Genomic DNA, 20006 nt, shown 5'->3' on the forward strand with positions numbered 1-20006 from the left:
GATTGGTTAATGTAATAATGTTTGTGTTTTGAAAAATTACAAAAAAACAAAATAATACTAATAATCCTATGAGGGCACAAATAAAGACACACAAGACAAAATCAATAACTAGCCATAAATATTAGAATGGGGATGTGGTGGGGGGAATGAACAGACAGGTAAACCTTTTGAACAGAATGAATTTTCAATTTATTGATTGGCAGTTCCCATTTGTCTATAAAGATACAGTATAAAACACAATCATAGTTAAAGATACAACTCCAATTTTATCAGTCTTCCCCATAATAATAATAATTAAAAAAAAACAGTCAAATACAGAATATTATTATTAGAATCATTATAAACCCATTCAAATGCCTGAAACAAAAAACAACACACAAACAAAAAAGCAAAAGAAAACAATTATTATTAAAAGTTATGATATATTATTTGTTTTTGCTGCATAAGTGCTTTTTAATTTATCGAAATGCTCAACCCTATAAGTAAGGAAGGGGGTTTTTTTTGGAGGGAGGGGGGCGGGGGAAATTGGAATTCTGTGAAACAGAACAGAAAGATGACATATTTTATATTAAGATGAAATTAAAAAACAAAAACAAAAAAAAAAAACAAAGTTATGGGTTACTGGCCCACCAGGCACAGTGATTTTATGACTTTTCATGATATTGCAGCCTAGAGGTATGCAGCCCCCGGTGGACATACGAAACTCATAAAATAGAAATTCTGAATCAATCACCTCATGATTGTGTACATTCATAATGCACATTTGGTCCCCGTATTGCACAACTGTAAACACTTCAGTATACCATTTCAATGCTAAACTTCTTACACGGTTTTGGCTCATCTCGTGACTAGAAAAAGGCACAGCAGCTGTGTGAATGTCGTTTTCATAGATTGTTCTGCAAGGCCTCATCAAGTGATACCACGGCCATTCTTCAGCAGTGTATTGGTCTGATTTCACATTTGGCTTTTTTTTCTTTTACAAGTTCATTGTACAATAGACAATACCCCTCTCTCCTCCCCCCAATTCAACACACACACACACACACACACACACACACACACACACACACACACACACACACACACACACACACACACACTTAATGTTTGATTGCACTATTGCACTGTTAATCTCCTAAAGAGCTGTCTCTCCTCTCCAGGGCTTTGTGAACTGTAATTATTCCACTGTCACAGACTTGGCCAGGTTTCTGGGAAAGTCAACCTTTAAAAAAAAAACAAAACAAAAGAAAAGAAAGTTTGTTATAACAAATTCTCCATGATCAATTTAGCAGCACTGTATAACTTTTTTTTTGATAACACATTTCCCAACTCATTATATTAGTGTACATGGTAAAACAATTGCATCCTGGTAAAGATGTGCCATAATAAGGATTTGGCTATAAATGTTATACATTGTACATTGTTGTGATCATGGACTGTAAATAAAGAGTTCACAATTCTGACAGATAAAGTCTGTTTGCACTGTGGTGAGTAGGGAACATGAGCTGCCTTCTTAGTAAAGTAAAGCATTCACAAGGAAAGAAAAGATGAATAGACACAAGCAGAACCAGAGACATGGACAAAGCATTGGTATTCATGGGCACCACTATCCCTAAAGCGTATGTACAAGCTTAGAAGAACACATGCTGGCTGCCATTACTGTCTTTTTCAAGGAAATCTTTTTCAAGGCCAAATTCTGCACATGTTCGAGTGCCATGACTGTACCATTAGATTTAAGTTTTGTAATCAGTTTAAATCAGTTTTAAATCAGACAACTAGATGAAGTATCTTAGTGTGTTAGTGTGGAATTGAAATGAATGTGTGACAACATCAAATCCACATGCAAATAGATTCCACTGCAAGCATTTGAAAACCAAACAACAGAAGCACACATTACATTCATAATTAGCTGCTCTTAGCATTGGGTGAATTTGAACAAAATCAATATTGCTATAAATCTCATATTAACATCAATATGTGATTACTGAGGTATTACAGACATCGCAGTGACTGTGCATGTGCTTGTGTTTTGCTAAAACGATGCCCATTATTAGTCTTTATGGATATCTATTATATATCTAAATATGAGGATTTGGTCATGATGATTTCTTTATTCCCAGGACTCTTGTCAATAATCAAACCAACGGTTGCATTGAATACTTACATCATATCCTCGGAGGACAGCCAAGTGAAATGACATAAGCTGCAAAGGGATGACGCTGAGGATACCCTGCAGGCAGTCCACAGTTTGCGGCAGTTCGATGGTCTGGTAGGCATTCTTAGTCAACTCAGTGTCATCCTGGCAACAGATGATGATGGGCCGACCCTGATGAAGACAGACATCGAGAGGGCAAGAATATTAACATCAGTCTGTCTGTCCACTCATTTCTGTTGTACTTGGGACTTTCAAAATTTAGTATTTGTGTCTGTTTGTCGTACTTTGAGTGTGTGCCTTGGGTGGATGTGTAAGATGTGTTTTGTTAAAGACCTACTGATCTGGCGGTGACTTGCTGCAGAGCATTCTGGCATTTTGTGTAGCAGGCGTCCCTCATGATGATCATGATGACTGGCATGTGTTTGTCAACGAGTGCAAGAGGACCGTGCTTCAGCTCCCCAGCTAGGATGCCCTCCGAGTGCATGTAAGTGATCTCCTTAATTTTCTGCATCAGAATAAGAATAGTAAAACTTGCTTAGGATGAAGATTAATAGTAAGAATGAAGACAAATTACAGCACAGCCTACATTCCTTGCATGGTATGAAAGCTGTGTGAGCAGCTTTTTCTCATGCGATTTCAACTTAATTATATTCTTTCCTTAAACTTGTTTGGATTATATGATAGTTAGACATCTTCTGTTCTGCGTGTGTGCTCTTTTCAAGGACAATACTGTTGCCCATCAGCTACATGCTTACACTCTTTGTATCAGGGACCAGCTGATGATACTGAAGCAAGCCCACACAGCTATCAGCTCAACAACAAATATCCCAGAAATCAGAAGGACATGCAGATGCAACGTCGCCTCGGCAATGAAAGAAATCTGAGAGTGGCAAATAAGATGTTAGGGTGTTCATGTCAGGTGACAGGAAGGAGATTAAAAACATCTAAAACACTCAGTGAATCATAGACGAGGGAACACCATGGCACAGACGCTGCAGAGCCAGAAAGGCATGTGGATTGTCCATGGCTACAAGGGGTGGCTGTAGCTCAGGTGCATGGCAGAGCAGGTCAGCCACTAACCAGAAGGCTGGTGGTTCGATCCCAGGCTGCTCCAGTCTGCATGCTAAATATCCTTGGGCAAGATACTCACCCCATGTTGCTCTCCGATGCATCCATCAGAGTGTGAATGTGTATGAATGTTGGATACTTAGCACTTAAGACCTTAGAAGAAGTGCTTGTGTGAATGGGTGTGATTGGGTGAATGAATTAGTTGTATAAAGCGCTTTGAGTGCTCAGACACAGTAGAAAAGCGCTATATAAGAACCAGTCCATTTACAAGGCCGGAAGTCGAAATGTAGATGGGGACATCAACAGAGCCAGTGCTGAATGATTTCTTCAACAGATCCTGGATGCAGTCACCTACTGACTACTTTTATAAGCTATTCCTTCATCGTAAATGTCACAGTGTTGCTGACGTTTCCTGAGCCTTTGATGATTAGACGTTTTTTCTGTGTTGTGATAAATTAGAGCAAAGGCTTGACGGTGCATGATACGAAAAACCTCAGTAAACTTGTTCAAACTCGGCTGAGTCTTGTGGGTGGAATTGGACCGTCTACATGTAGTAGCAGAGAGGAAGCTGTTGTCAAAACTCCTCTGCATCATAGACAATGTTCCCTTCCCTCTACACAGCGTTGTGGTTAGCCAGAGGTGCACATTCAGCCAGAGACTAATAATGACTAAATGCTCCACTGAACATCACTCCTATGGCCATCTAGTTACATAACTTCTTTTAGTGTTGCCATTTGATTGTTTATAATTTTGTTAGTCATTATTTAGTATAGCTTTTATTTCAGGAACTGTTACAAAACAATTTCCCTGTAAGGATTATATAACATGTCCTGATTCCTAATTCCACTGTACTCATTTTACGACTGATATTATGGCTTTTTTGTAACTCACCAGTGCCCCCTCAAGGCAGGTGGCATAGTTGAAACCTCGACCCATAACCAAAAGAGACCTTTGCTGATACAGTTCATTGGCAATGGCCTTGATCTTCTCATCCAGGGACAACACCTCCTTTATCAGTTCTAAGAGAGTAAAAGAACGATGAGTGAACGATGCATTAATGTTGTTTAGCTTGAATCTCCACATCTAAATACTTATTTTGAATCCACAGAGGCCTTTTTGTAAGATTTGTTGGGGTACTGACCAGGTAGCATCTTGAGGCTGTTGATGATCTCTTCTCTTCTCTTCTGTAGGGAGAGTCTGTCCTCACTCATCATCAAGCCAAACATAATGAGTGAGACAAACTGACTGGTGTAAGCCTGTGTAAGACACACACACACACAGAAACACTTTATAAGCCCCCCTGTGCTGAACAATGAGGAAGAACCCACCAATTTAGAATTGACTCAGGGAGGAGCAGCCATCTGCCACAACCGGTTGGGGGTAAAACCAGTCGAGACAAGTATAGACCATAAACCAGCCATACCTTTGTGCTAGCCACTCCTATCTCGGGCCCAGCATTTATGTGGACTCCACAGTCGGTTTCTCTGCAGATAGAGCTGCCAACAGTGTTCGTTACACCAACTGTCAGAGCTCCCCGTTCTTTGCAGTAGCGCAGTGCCATCAAAGTGTCTGCTGTCTCTCCTAAGGAGCACAGAGAATGAAAACATATGTTCATAAACCACAACAATGTTCCTGTTTCAGGAAAAAATGAAAAAGGCACTGAACGTGGATAGGTGTCACACAGGAAATTACAGTGTAAATAAAGCTTTTCTTTCTAAAGCCACTTTCAGGAAAGTGAAGATAAAAAAGTGCTATTGTGCAACATTATCACCTGACTGGCTGATAAAGAAGCAAACATCATCTCTGAAAACAGGTGTGATACGGTCCAGGAAGTCGCTGGCCAGCTCCACCATGACAGGCAATTCCGTCAGCTCCTCGAGGATCTGTCTGGTCTGTAGAGCAAGTGAGTAAAAACAGAGGATTAATTAACACTGCTACACTCTATCCATACAATAATTTAATTCTTTGAACTCGTCTGTTACTAATGATTGCCTTCTTTACTGCAAAATGCCATCATCAAGCATATACAAGCTAAAATAATGATGTAACTGCTGTACTCACAGCCACCGCAGCGTGGAAACTCGTGCCACAGCCGATCATGATTAGCCGTCTGCAACGCTTTATTTCTTTCAGGTGGTCCTTCAACCCTCCGAGAACAACTGAGAGAACAGAACGTGAAACAGTTAGACCTACTGATCACTCACTGCATCACAACTAATGTCTGTCATACACTTTAGTGCCCAGTCATCATGTGTTTACCGCCTGCAGTTATTAAATAGTGCATTTTAGGAGGTAAATAAGGCTCATAAAAACACGTTTTTTGCTGTAGCGATCATAACATACATGTTTTTATATCTGAGAGTCATTCTTTTTAAATTCCCAGTTATATTAGAGGGTAGTGGGACATGCTAGAACATAGGACTGGCTATCAGTTCACTTGTCACCTTTTTTGGTGTCAAAACAAATGCGGCCCCTCATCGTGTTGACTACTGACTCCGGCTGCTCAAAGATCTCCTTCTGCATGAAGGCATCAAAGTTTCCTGCAAAGGACAACAGGGGCATACATTACCATCACATTCTCTGACACACCGTGACATGCTGAATGCTTTCCTAACAAGAAGTGAGACAGAAAATAAGGATGCACGGAGTTAGTCTTGTGGCTTTGTTTGCACGCATTCAGCCAGCAGAGGGCGAGCATGTGTAACTGTTGACTTAAATCTGCTGCACTGCATGCACAGTACTTGCAATTTGAAATTAGCTACCTAAGAGCCACAAAGTAATTTCAAATAGTTTCTGACCTTTCATGATCTGCTTCAGCTCCATCTGTAGGGTCATGATAGCTCTGACTGGGTCTTCACCGGCCTGCCGGTTCATTCTGTGGATGGAGAGTTTCCCTCCGGTCACTACTGCTATGTCATCATCCTCCATGTACAACACCTTGTTGGTGTGCTCAATGATGGCACTGTGGGTAGACAGAAAAGGTCATTTGGGGAAAAGAAATGAATGAGTAATATAAATTAGTAATATTATGTTTTTGCGTTTTGAGTCACATAGAAGAGGCCTCACCTGGCGTCAGAAGCAAAATAGAACTCCACAGCCCTGCCATCCCCCACAGAGTTGATGGCGCTGGAGCTGTCAGCTCGGTTGCGACTGTTCTTCTCATGGACTTCCTCCTTGTGTTGAGCTGCAGGTCAGAAGTCAAAAATCAAGGTTCAGTGACATGCTGCTGTTTTTGCCATTTAGTCTTTTTACTAATTGTAGTCAACATACCCAGCCATTTATCCTTGTTGTTATTACTTATTAAGTTTCAAGCAAGTTCCTCTTACGACTAGACTTATCTTGGATTTTGTTTGCTTCTGTGCAAAGAATGGCTTACTTAATAATATCTTGGATTTTATTCCTGTATCCTTGGAGTTTGTTTCACTGTATTTCCTTTGTTTATTCATTTGTGGTTTGCACGTTTGCCTAATACACAAAAGTTGTCCTGTTTGATTACAGGGAGGAGACATAAATCCCTCTGGGGCTATGTCAGGAAGGGCATCTGGTGTTAAAAAAAAAAAAAAAATCTGCCAAAGCAAACATGTGGAGCTACCTGCTGTGACGACCCCCTTGTGAAAAAGGGAGCAGCTGAAAGTCGCTTTTATTCAGCAAACATTACATTCTCAGCATTAGAAACCTGCACATTGCAAAGTCGAGAAGTAGAGTGGCTTTGCAGCTCAAAAAGATACTGTTTTTTTTTATCGCAAATCAAAAGATTCAAAAGTATGCAGAGAAACAAAAAAACAAACAAAACCCCCACAAATTTGCTGAGGGTTGCTGAAGCCCCACACAAAGTGTTTATGCAGGGTGAAAGAGTGGTTTCCATCTGTGAAGTCTTATTGTGTACCTAAGACTGGGTTATTTGCAGAGGCAAACCATCCTCCTCCTCACATTATACACATACTCTGAATCTACTCAGAGTATGCATTCATGCCTCTACAAACAAATCAGCCTATAATTTGTTAATTTCCAAGTATACCTGACTTTTTTACTCATATCTGTCTGTTACTTTTCTAAGATGAAGAGGGGCTTGCTAAGGCTGGGACGTTTTCTAATTCTGACAAGGCTTGAAACTAAAAAAGAGAAATTTTATACATTTAATGTGAACAACAGACGAAGTGAAACACCGATTTTGTACTTAATATGTCTGGTTAATAAATTACTCTTTGCCTGTTAGCTAATCTGGGGATTTAAATTTGAGTCACTAAATTTAGAAAATATCTTATATGTAATGGTATATTTAAATAAATGACCCAAAAAGGACTTATCACGCCATTTTTGAGGTCATTTAAAACACGACACTAAGCTTTTCAGTGCCTGCCCTGGAAGTACCTCTGCCTTGAACTTTGGATGCCTTCATTAACAACCGCAGATAGATAAGATACTGCGGACACAGTCTACAGAAAGAAAGAAAGAACACCAGCAGGGCGGTGTGATCGTAGCAGCTGAGGATTTCTTTGTAAGATTCAATATCTGGACATTTAAAAAAGATACTTCAAGTTTTAGATTTTAGACATTCAAACTGTGATCAGTTTGTAACACCTCACTACATTTTCCTCTTCGTTCCCTCCACTCCTGCAGGTTCTGTGGGTGAAGGGCTGTATGAATTTGTGCCAAGCAATCACTATAAACCAATGTAGCCACCTGAATCATCATGCCAATTTAAATTCAAACTCATGCCTGGCTACACCAAAATGCAGTTTGCTATAGCCAGGCAAGTAATACCAGTTCAGCACACTTCTCCATCTCTCATTCAGCAGCAATGACTGGGAGTGTCTAAATGAGATCAGCAGTGGTTTTTAACAAATCCCTGTTGTGGTTTGACAACGCCTGACAAAAGCTTTATCAGGATCACTTTATTCAAAATGGGATTATTATTCAAACTACAGTCATTTATATATAGCTCTGTATCCAGGATCTCCCTGCTCTTTCGTGTGCCGCTGTGGAAAGCACGAGGTGGGGAGAGCAGGAACAGCAGCAGCAGCAGCAGGACCCACTCACAGAACAGAGGCAGTCACAATAATGAAGCCAGAAATAGTGAGAAATTGAGGAGTTGGGGTGGAGGTGCGTCTGCAAAGCAGCTTGCAGAGGCTGCAACTGTATATAGCCCCAAAATATATTAAATAGCACAGCACGTATGAGAATTGCAAATGAGAAAGATCCACATCAGCTGATCTGATGTGGATTAGCTGACCTGATATGGCCGGCTGAGCTTCACTCCACAGCCTGGCAGAACTCACGCTCAGATTAAACATCGGTGTTATTCTTACTCATGGAGCATAGGGACTAGTGGTCAGCCTTCCCGCTGCTCTCACTGGACTGGGGTTTTTTAACAGTGGACACTCTATCATGTGAATACGCCACTAGAGTCAGTGAATGCACCAGGGTGGGTGGTTTCAAAAAGTTTGGACCCAAACTGGGGAAGTCTCGAATTTTGTTAAACTAAATGTTTCTCAAGATGTCATTCAATTTCCAAAACACCACTGCCTTTAAAACTTGACACAAAGTTTCCCTATTACACTGTAAGAAATGTTTTATTTTATTATTACTTTACAGTAAAAAGTGGAAAGCTGGTATTACTTTGACAGTAGCTGGGAAAATTATTTTGAGAGTGTGGGGTTGTTTCTGTAGGCTATACATGAACCAATCTCTATACCTTCTTTAAACATAAACATAGGCGTTGTATCTTAATTTGACTCTGTCCCAAATACACCATCCTGCTGCTATAAATACTAACTAGTGCATCTTATTAGTGGCTAAGAGCAAGGCCGAACAAATATTTGCTCCAGTATGAGTTTGCTCAGAATGACAGTGCCAAACTGTCACAGAAAGCATTAAAAACGTATGACCTCAGAATATTTATACAGGTTTAGCTAAATTAAATTGGACTGACTAACCTTGGGACTGAGAAACACACATAAGTAAGAAAATGCTGCTAATGGTTTGGGTTTTCACCTCATCCTTAAATGAGCATTTAAACTTGGTACTAGAAACATGAAGAAAAAACATTTTCAAGCTTTAAATTGGTAAGAATTTTACCACACAGTTCTTAAGATGCTTCTTAAGCAGTGATGAAATAGCGTTGCTTAAAAAAAAAGGCGGGGGGATATTTATATTTTAAACTTCACAGCTCTGTTATAAGAAAGCAAATTGCTTCAGGGGGACTGTCCCAGTCAGTTGAAACTTCCTTGAACAATAAAACTACAACTGCTTCCTTATAGGGGTCAGATATCCATATGATAACCAGCAGGAGTGAGATCATGTTAGATAATTTAACAGAGCGTTTATCTTGACATTCCAAATATTTCATCATGTCCCACTTTTCTATCGTGCAGTAAATCTTCATATCTACAGTTAGACTCTAGACGGGCAGGTTTAGGGTGCAGTGTAAGTGAATATGGCACTAAAAGAGGAATAGAGCTCACCACTGTTGTACTGCACGGGGATGTGCTCGGTCAGCAGCTCATGCTCACTTCGCACACCGATGACCATAGGACTTCCTCTCCTGCCAAGATAAGGGGGGGGGGGAGAGATGGGAGAAAGATTAGGTTTCACATTCATCGTGTGCTTTGCAGGACATGTCCTGACATTCTTTACTATAATACTTCTAAACAAAGCAAAATATTAAAGAAATCTTTTAGTTTGTTCTTGCTTATACTACTGCACATTCAGTGTGTTCAACATTAGTCCTCCATATTTTGTACATATTTCCAAGACTGCTTGACTGTTCCTGGAACAAGTCACTGGGTCCGCATTGGCCGTTGATGCCATGTGGACGTCTCTTATTGGCTCAGGAGGCAGAGAAAGTGTAAACATGTATCACAGGTGGGGGAGGAAGGTGTGAGGATGCCAAGCTTAAAACAGGAGACACCTTTACACGCACTTTAGTGATCGCAGTGCAAACAGTGTGTCAACACAAAACCACTTCATTGTGAGTTAAGAAGCCGTATTCTAAAGGCCTCTCCTTACTTCTCCTCCTTCTCTTGTCTGCATCTTTTCTCTCTGCTTCGCATGTCTCTGGGGCTTTGCTGACGTAAGCACGATGGTTGTTTTAAGAGGCGTGGGGCTTGAAAATGGAGGATTGCAAACAGAAACATGTGGTGGCCATCCAGTACAATATTGTAGTTTCGCCAAAGAAGGGAGAGATGGGAAGAAGTGAAATCAACGGAGAGCCTTATCATGATAACGATGTTTAAAGGACCACTTTGGCTTGTTTACACTAAACCACACCAAGCACACTCTAGTGTGTATGGCATGCAAGCATAGCAGAATCAGAGGGGTGTGACGTCTAACACAACAGCATCTGCATGGAATGGTGCTGGATCTACTTTCGGATTTGGTTAGATTCAGAGTGTTACAACTTCCTCTCCAGGCTGAAAGGCACAACAATAAAGTGCCTGTTACAGAGACCGGTGAGGCAGAAAAATGGCGCAATGCTACACCTTCAACAGGGTATGACAGGGACTTGTATTAAATAAAAGACACGAGTGGAAATGGCAGAACAAAGTCCCAGAAAGCAAAGCCGAGGTTGTGAGAGTAAAAGTTTCGCTGTGAAGGTCATCCATGATGGCAAAGGGTGGGTGGTGTCTAGCATCACTAGATAATTGAAAACATTCCCCTTTTCCCTCTGTCTTGGCAGACAATGCTGATTGTTAAACATGTAAACCACAAAAATACATCGAGTACGGCCAATGACATGCGTTATACTGATATCGGCTTTTAGAACGCAGGCGACAGCTGAGACAGCAGAGATTCATCTTAAATTCATCTTAAAAACACGGTGAGATTTTACGCCCACCTCTCATTTTGCCGCCCTCCTCATTTCTCTCTTCCTTCTTAACTTACTCCAGTGCGCTGCCTTTTCCCTGATCTCTGGCAGGGTCACTGAACCAGGAAAGGTATGAATAAACTGATGAGAAACAATTAACCTGGAGTTTCATGCGACCCAGCCAAATTTCCTGGAGCTGAAACGCGAACCCCTCATTGTTAATAAATTACAGAGAAGGTGGCCCAGGGCCAGGGGCCCAGAAGGGGGGGGAGGCTCTCAATTCAGTCTCTGGTCCTAAGATGCAGGTTGTACTCACACATAGCCGAACAAGAATTTCCTCAGCGCATATATCCACTATTATAAACAAAGGAAGTTCCAGAGTCCTGTCATAGTAAATGTAAGCTCAGATAAGCCACAACACATAAATCTAAGGAGCCTCCTAAAATCATATTGTATTGCTTTATTGTGGTAACAACAGGAATGAGTCACTCCCAGTGAGTCTGGTTCATATTCCTGGGCGGTATGTGTGAAAGACAGTGTGTGACTGAGTGTGCGTCAGAGCGTGCATACTAACCTGGTTGCCACGGCCTCTCCGGGGAAATGACGGCTTTTAAACACGAGAGCAAAGGCCCCCTCCTATAACACAGGAAAAAAGCAATGGGAAAAAAGAATTCAGTTAAGCTTGATGAAATAATTCAGTCCAATAAATGATGAAGAAACGAAGGGTGAGGAAGAAGGATAATAATAATAATATCAAAATAAAATAAAAAGAAACATCTCAAAAAGTTAACGTAAAGTCAATTAACCATTCCAGGAAAGTGTGGGACCTTTGAGAGACACAGAGCACAAACAAATGTTTCTCCTGGCCCTACGGGTTTTAAACATGTGTGTGCGCATGTGCGTTTGTATGTGTTGGAGGGGGGATGTTAAGGTGCAAGGTGGTGGGTGTGCGTGTGGAAACTGGGGGGGTTAAAAGAAAAGAGACCCCTATTGTACAAGATCAGCTGTGTTTCGAAAGGACTGACTTCAAGTCTGCCTGTGGTGGTTATTGAAGCCAAACTGGCTGAGTGTGTGGCTGTGGTGGTGAAATATGGGGTGGGGGTTGAAGGATGGGTGGGTGGATAGTGGGTAAGCAAGCATTCAGTAGAGGGCGAAGGGATGGTGTCATGATCCGGGATTTTTTTAGTGGGCATCTCAACCGTCTGGTTCCCATTACTCAGAATGGCCGCCTATACTTCCTCTGTTCTTCTACTCTGCGACTGTGACATTAAAGCGTTACTCACATGATTAAAAACTGACGTTTTTTATTTCATTTTATTTTTTCCCTTTTTTCTGTGACTAATGATGTCACTGATGATGCTGTCCAGGCGGTTGCCATAGCATGTGTGTTTGTAATGGAGCGTGTTTTTTAATGGACAGGAAATCTAAGCAGTTTCACAACAAGTAAAATAAGTACATGAGTGTATGACTGTCACGGATACACTTTATGACATTCAGTGACAGTCTTTTAGCCTTCATGGTTACCAGCAAACTCGCTGTAAAACTTTTCCACTGCTTAAACTGAAGCAAAAACTGGAGAAGAAAGCAAAAGAGTGCATCTGTGAAGCCATGACGTAGGCCATTGTGCATTGCTGCTATGAGAGCAACTCACCAGCTGTTTAATCACCCTCTCTACTAGCTTGGAGAAAGTGATGCTGTCATTCTCTCTGTTGTCATAAACATATTTGATCAGCTTCGGGATCACCTCTGTGTCTGTCTCTGACTCAAACTCGTAACCTTTGTTGATCTGAGGAAGGCAAAAAAAAAGAAGTTAATATTAATTTAATCCACACTGTTGAACTGTTTCTGTATTAAAAGCATTTAATGAATCTTCCAGCAACACACGCATGCTCAGTAGCTCAGAAACCTCAAAAGAATTAATGTGGAACAGATTAAAGTTTTGACTTAAGACTGAAGTCCATATTTTCTTTATGTAGACGAAAATTAGAAGAAAAATCCAATCAGATTTGTAACATCTAGTATCTTAATACATACATATATATATTTTCTTTTATTTGCTTAAGTGATGTGACAAATTGACTACCAAACCCATCTACATCCACAATAACAGTGTTATAATCAATGGAACAAATGGCAATGACAATAAGGCCTTTAGCATAGGAAGTGCGTTTACGTCAAGAGGATTATTTTCTAATGAGATGATTACGTACCAGGTACTTCTTCAGCTCTTTGTAGTTGGTAATGATGCCGTTATGGATGACGACAAACTCTGAGAAAGACAACAAGAGTGAAAAGATTATAGAAGCTATGTACCCGCTGCACCTTTAGGACAACAATGTTAAGTATGCGCTTAGGCAAGTTTAACACAAAGCACTGGATTTAACAGATACTCAACACTACTATCAATACAAGGTGGACAATTTAAAAGAGTACGAACAAGTGCAAAAACATATATTATCATAATGATAACAACATAATAAGACTGCTATATTTTTTTGCAAACTAATTTTGAGTCAGTTTTGTAATTTTCTGTCACACTAATTCTGATGAGCATGTTCTAAAGCCAAGGTACATAACTGACACACCTGTAAACGTGGCACACTTAGGACAAACGTTTTGGTTTCAGTTCATGAATAGAAGGCGTGCCTGTGCACTAAAAAGGTAGGCAGCATGGTAATTTGTTGGGCATGGATGTTAAAGCAGTAGTTGGAAGAATTCTGAGGGAATTTGAAAACAGATAGTCCTCAACTCATCGTTCTAAGCAACTCTGACCAAATAAGCAAAGAGGGCATTTGCATGTGCTTCACATGGAAAGGAGAAAAAAGTGAGCCAGCGCAGAGTTCTGACGTCACCCTGGACGTGAACCCAACTTCTTCCATGTGAAAGTCTCTCGTCAACCCTCTACAACAGAGATGCCAAACTCATTTCACATATGTACAGCTCACTTTGCTTTAATGCAGGCCGACAGAGTCAAAGATATTTAACCTCCTGAGATCCGAGCTCTTTCATGGCATGCACCTAATTTTGGTTTCTGAGAAAAATTAGATCAACATATGAGGACATTCGTTTAAAATGTTGATAGAAAAGTGTCAGTATAATGTCCTCATAAGTGGATATCAGCCCCTTGTAGAGAAAAATTAGGTATTTTGGTCTAGACATCCCAAAATGTGATGTTCACATATGTGGACGCCAGGTCCTAGGAGGTTAATGAAACATTTAATCCCCAACAAGTTTTAATATAAAAAAGACAGTAATCTCATTTTTTAAATTATAGAGATGTAAAATTAGCAAAAAAGATGTGGTAGATCATTGCCCAGGCTGGCCTGTATTTGTAAAACGCAGTTTTAGTTAAATCACCGGATTATTTTTTCCATAGTAGGTAGTGAAAAACAGGAACTTTATTATTTTGTGTTGTGTGAATGGCATTAGGGAGCTCTTTATTGGTAGGAAAAAATGCAAAAGTTATGAAAATACAGTTAAAAGTTTACTCTTTCACATTTTTCCAAAGCCTTCCAGCAGTCCGGATTGGAGTCTATATCTTCCATCCATCCATCCATTCACTTCCGCTTATCCTTTTCAGGGTCACGGGGGGCGCTGGAGCCTATCCCAGCTGTCATAGGGCGAGAGGCGGGGTACACCCTGGACAGGTCGCCAGTCTGTCGCAAGGCTAACACACAGGGACAAACAACCATTCGCACTCACATTCATTTGCACATTCACACCTAGTGACAATTTGGGTTATCCAATTAACCTATCCCCACAAGCTGCATGTCTTTGGACGGTGGGAGGAAGCCGGAGTACCCGGAGGGAACCCACGCAGACACGGGGAGAACATGCAAACTCCACACAGAAAGACCTGATGTTGGAATTGAACTCAGGACCTTCTTGCTGTGCGGCAACAGTGCTAACCACCGTGCCACCGTGCTGCCCGTCTATATCTTCCTTATGTCTGATATCCTTGCTCTGCAACATTAATTATTCGTACACCTGTGTAGACTTTCTTGCTCTTTATTCTATTTAGCTGATTTGATCTAAAAAGATCATGTAAAAGTAAAAACCAGCCCCAAAGAGGAGCAAGATGCTAATTATTAACATGCAGTTATTATGGATTTGTTTTTCAGTGACTTGCTGTCTATGAGGATCCCATAAATATATACTTTGTGAGTACATCTTACCATTATCCTTATCAGAGCGATGAGGATGGCTGTTGAGAGCGCTCGGCTCTCCGTGGGTGGCCCATCGGGTGTGAGCGATGCCAAAGTGTGTGCACAGTTCTTCATCAAGGTTCAGCGAGTCCTTCTCTGGACAAGCAAAAACACAAAACCAGCCCTGTTACTGACATGACAAGAATTCAGATGATTTTTAAGCTTGACAAATGCTAAAGTTTTTTTCAGAATTCCTTCAATTGTTTTGTACTTTTAAAGAGGACGATGAGAAGATTTTTGAGCTAATCAGAACCAAGTGAACAGACACAGAAACACCCCCCCCGAGAAACCTACTGTAAAGCTCCTCGTCCAGAGCCTTGACCTTCCCTGTCTTCTTGATTAAACAGATGCTGTTATTGTTTCGGTCACTTGTTGTCTTGCTAGGGCCATCCACAGCAATACCTGGTAACAGGGAGAGAGGGTGGAGGTGAGGTGTTAACTCATTTTTTCAAACAAAAAGGCAGCAAACAGTAAAGTGTCAAAATGCTGTGCTCACTATAACAATAATGCTCACCACAAAAAGACATGAAAGATTTTGAACATGAGTTGCAGCAAGATAAGTTAGGACAATCAAAGCAACTTGAGATACAATACGTTATTATAGGAGGTACTATTTCTGATTTTGCATGTGCGTGTTTGTTTTACAATGACCTTCTGATTCTGTTGCGTCATCCTGCTCTAACAGGATGAACAAATACGAGCATGTGTTTGTATGGGTGTGCTTTTTGTATGGGATACTATAGAAAGGCTCTGAGTTAGATGTCACTGTCAAAAGATCATATTGTTTTCCAGCCCAACTATCCCAAACATGACATGTTTCTCTTTAATGAAGGTACTGCGGCTTCGGATCATGCTTACAGACGACAATAAAATTTAATGACGAAATTCCCTGTTGACTTAGTGGTTTGATGTGTAGCAGGAAGTGGAGGAGGAGCTCAATCAAACTGTAGAAAAGTGTTGGGGCAGGAAGGCAGAAAGAAAAACACACCTTTGGAAACTGGTGGTATTTCTGTGAGGGCTGCTATGATATGCCAGGTGAGGGGGAAATGGTTTTGATGGAAATCACTGTAAAGAGTCCCAGAAAGTCGATTCTGTTCATCTGGATGTAGCATTTTCAGATGAACAGAATCGACTTTCTGGGATTTCTTTCTCTGGGTGATTGAGCATGTATCGAGACACCGGAAAGAGTGGATCGTTCCCGATGCCAAACTTGGAAAATCTTTCTTAGGAATTTGGAAGGTTGAAATAAATTTGAACGATTAAAAGGCAAAAGATTTTATTCAAGCAGTGCCTGAGTAAATGGTGATACTTTCATTTTGGTTTTTAGAAGTCAGGAGAAGTTAATCTTCATCACTGTCACTGCAGGCGCAATGCTTTTTGTACTTAAAGGCTTCATGCTTATGTAAATGAAAACATTTCATGATGTTATTAAGTAAAATATAATATGCATCTGTGTGCTTATAGAAGAACATTTGATTGCGATAGGAGAGCTAGTCCACATACTCGGAGCTCACCCGTCCACAAGCAGCTCTAAGTGTTTACTGGGCAATAAAGTTGGGGGCGGTGAGCTGTAATAATAAAGTCTGTAGGAGATTAGTGCAGTACTAACAATGTTCATATCCTTGAGAAAGAGGACACAATGCAATATGATAATATTCCTCAGCTTTAAAACGAAACAATCACACAGTTGTCCCATCTCTCGAATTTCATAGTTGAATCAGAAATTATACCAAGACTCCTCATATGAAGGCGAATGTTGTTTTCTAGGACCTTACGTAAGTGATTAAACTTGCAGTGTCATTCAAAGAGTCTAAAAAATCTGCAGTCATATCAGTCTTCAAAACAACTAATAGGACCTTCAAGTAAAGCACAAGCAAGTAGGCTGGAAGATGAGGAAGAGGATCTTTCTGCTAAGTATGAGGCTTACTTAGTAGATAAAGGCTGTGTCTCAGAGGCCAGTTTGATCTTGGTAAATGCTAAATGGACTGATTCTTTTATAGTGCTTTCTGCTCTCCCAGAGCACTCAAAGTGCTTTAAGACAGTTTAAAAGAATCCAGTGGTAAACTGCACAAATACCACTTTTCCTCATCTTTGTGCAGCCTGTAAGTAGGTGAAGTCGTGTCAGATACTATTATGTGGAACCTGAGGCTTAAGTTGTTATTGTCTAAATAGGTTTCCTCTGGGGCTATAAAGGCAATATCGGAAGGATATTAGTGTTGGAGGGTCCATACTTTGTTTCTATCTTCTAAATTCAGAATGTGGTCCAGTGAGCTTATTTTTTAAAACAGAAGTTGACCCAGAGTGTTCCGAGATGTGTTTCTGTTGTGTTGACTCATTATTGTGGAATGTTAAAACCACAGTGGTTATTAAAATGTGTTCAGAATTTGCAAATTGATGATGATCTATCTTTTAAACCACGATGCACTGCTTTCTCCTACAGCTGCCTTTAGAGGTTGAGAGGATGGGTACTGGTATCCGCCATACTGGCGCTGTATTTACCTGGTATAGGAATGATAGCAAAATGAATGACACCACTACCAGCTAGAAATGTATGTAGGTCAAATATGCTTTTAGAAGGAAAGCTGTGCTGACACGTAACTTATATCACTTTGCTAAGAGTTACAGGTATCGAATGCTACACTGGTTCTTCTATACTTGAGAGTATTTCATTTCTAAGTTAGCCTACATGTGCTGGAAGCGGTTCAGTGGATAAGACTGTGCCTTTATAGAGATCACAGTATTCACTGCGTGCCTGCAAATATTATAAACAAGGGTTCAAGAGCAAATCCTGATATATTTAGTTAGTGTTTATGAATTGAATTCTGTGAAATGTTTCCTTGATTTCATACAGGGGAACTAAAAGCATCTGTGGTGCGTGTGTATACGTGTGTGGGTGTGGGAGTGTGTGCTAACTGTGAAGTTGAGTGTCTCACCTGCTGAATCGTACCCTCTGTACTCCAGTCTCTGCAGTCCCTTCACCAGCGTCTCAAATATCTCCTTTCTGGTGCGAGGCACTTGGTAATTCAGGTAGGCAAAGATCCCTTTTAGAGAAACAGAAACAGAACCGGAATCTTCTGAGAGGCTCAATGCTGCAGTCAGAGTTGAAACTGCTGTCAAAGTTCATTTAGTTTAGACAATTTATTAGGAATACTTCTTGCAAACAGCATCAAGAAACACACAGTGGATAGAAAACATTACTTGGTGAGTTTCATTAATAGGTCATTAATAAAGAAGATAAAGCTGCAATAAAGATTCACTATGACCTTCATCAAACTTAAGCTGCTCTACTTGATATGAGCAACTACAGGAAGAATAATCATCAGAGGATCTTTATTTTTGCGACAACGAGTCTGTAAGTAAAATGTAGTATAAGGACTTGTTGTAAGGTTTAGGGCATATGTCCGCTGAAGTGGTGGAAACACGACTGCGTGTGTGTCTTTGCAGGAATGTTCCGGGCAGCTCTACTCCCGCAGGCACACAGCTGGCCATTGACGGACAAACATTGCACGCAGTGTTGTAGCAGCCAGGTAGAGAGGGTAAAGTAAAACTCCTGCAATATCGGCCTCTTCCTTGCAGGCTCGGGGTGAGGCCGGAGAACTGTTAAACATTTACTTCAGACTGTAAACGCTATTCTTTAAGAGCAATAAAATAAAAAAAAAAAAAAGTATTACACCTCAACCTTCCCGGGACAAAAGCGGGTCGCTGTGAATGAAACAGACCGATCTTTTGACAGTTGGATGACTGGTCTAACTGCTCTGACCTGTCCCTCACACCCGTGAGTAAAAACACTGACACGTAGCAGCTGAGTCTGAAACTTTTCAGGAATCCACACAGAGTCGAAAACAGAGCTCAAACTACACAAAGTTCAAAGTGACTACATAAAACCTTGACAAAATGACACGTCCGCCAGTATCTTGTTTTGTAACTTGCATTTAAATCATCGGTAGTTTCACTGGCCACTGTCCATCAAAGCGACTCCCGTGCGTAATTGCCGCAACCTTTCCAACATCTTTCTAAAAAAAAAGGCAAATTTACGAAGATAAGTCTTACCGCACATGGTTCAAGTTTCGTCCTCACGGCTCCGCTGAAAAATGAAAGAGAACGTTTGTAATTTCCCGATCGAAGTGATGCTTCTACCGCTTCTACATTAAATCCAGATGGACTGCGCTCTCCAGTTCACTCCCCCTCTCTATTTAACTACTGAATCCTGGAGAGGCGGCTGCCGCACCTCCTCTAACACCTCCCCCGTTGCCTGCTCTGTTAACCCCGTCCTGGTGTCGGACGCAGGTGTTCACTACTTCATCAGTCGAAAGATGGATGAACTTGGTTTTATCCCAACCCACCTGCCAGCGTCAGCCGGACTCAGGAGTTTGTAGACTTTGACCACAGTGTGAATAATAATAATGGCTTTTCTCTTTAGTTATGCATTTGGGTAAGGTGGGGCCCTGCCTTCTCTAATTCAGCTTCAACAGTTTTCACGGCACTTCTGGTTCTGAATGAAGAATCAGGCCTTCGCCATCACTGAAGCATGCAGGCTTTAAAAAAATCTATTTGTTAATCTATTTAAATGGAAAAACGAATCGATTTAAATCCAGACTCAACATTTTAAACAGGGATCCGTTTATAACCACGCATTACTCTAAAATGACGTCTAGTTTTCTGTACTTATCCCCGAATTAGCAGAAACTCAGGAATCAATCGGCACAGTTCGTGATAACGAGGTGTTTGAAAAACTTGCATTAAGGACCATTGTGTAAGGGTGTCTACTTAA

The 20006-nt window shown here is 40.8% G+C and overlaps 1 protein-coding gene across 1 annotated transcript; it reads right to left on the bottom strand.

Annotated features, from left to right (window-relative positions):
• Positions 1-165: 165 nt before the first annotated feature.
• gfpt2 (glutamine-fructose-6-phosphate transaminase 2) lies at positions 166-19421 on the bottom strand. The gene is made up of 19 exons (XM_004571701.4): positions 19286-19421; positions 18169-18276; positions 15530-15637; positions 15206-15331; positions 13241-13299; positions 12682-12816; positions 11605-11666; positions 9688-9767; positions 6290-6407; positions 6022-6185; positions 5668-5763; positions 5285-5382; positions 4995-5115; positions 4647-4804; positions 4365-4479; positions 4115-4242; positions 2493-2660; positions 2165-2326; positions 166-1222 (listed from the first exon to the last, which is right to left on the bottom strand). Exons 1-19 carry the CDS (start codon positions 19290-19292, stop codon positions 1178-1180), a joined length of 2058 nt encoding a protein of 685 aa, XP_004571758.3. The 5' UTR covers positions 19293-19421; the 3' UTR covers positions 166-1177.
• Between the last annotated feature and the right edge of the window lie 585 nt (positions 19422-20006).

Source organism: Maylandia zebra, linkage group LG2, assembly GCF_041146795.1.
Source record: "Maylandia zebra isolate NMK-2024a linkage group LG2, Mzebra_GT3a, whole genome shotgun sequence".
In the NCBI taxonomy this organism is placed as follows: domain Eukaryota; kingdom Metazoa; phylum Chordata; class Actinopteri; order Cichliformes; family Cichlidae; genus Maylandia; species Maylandia zebra.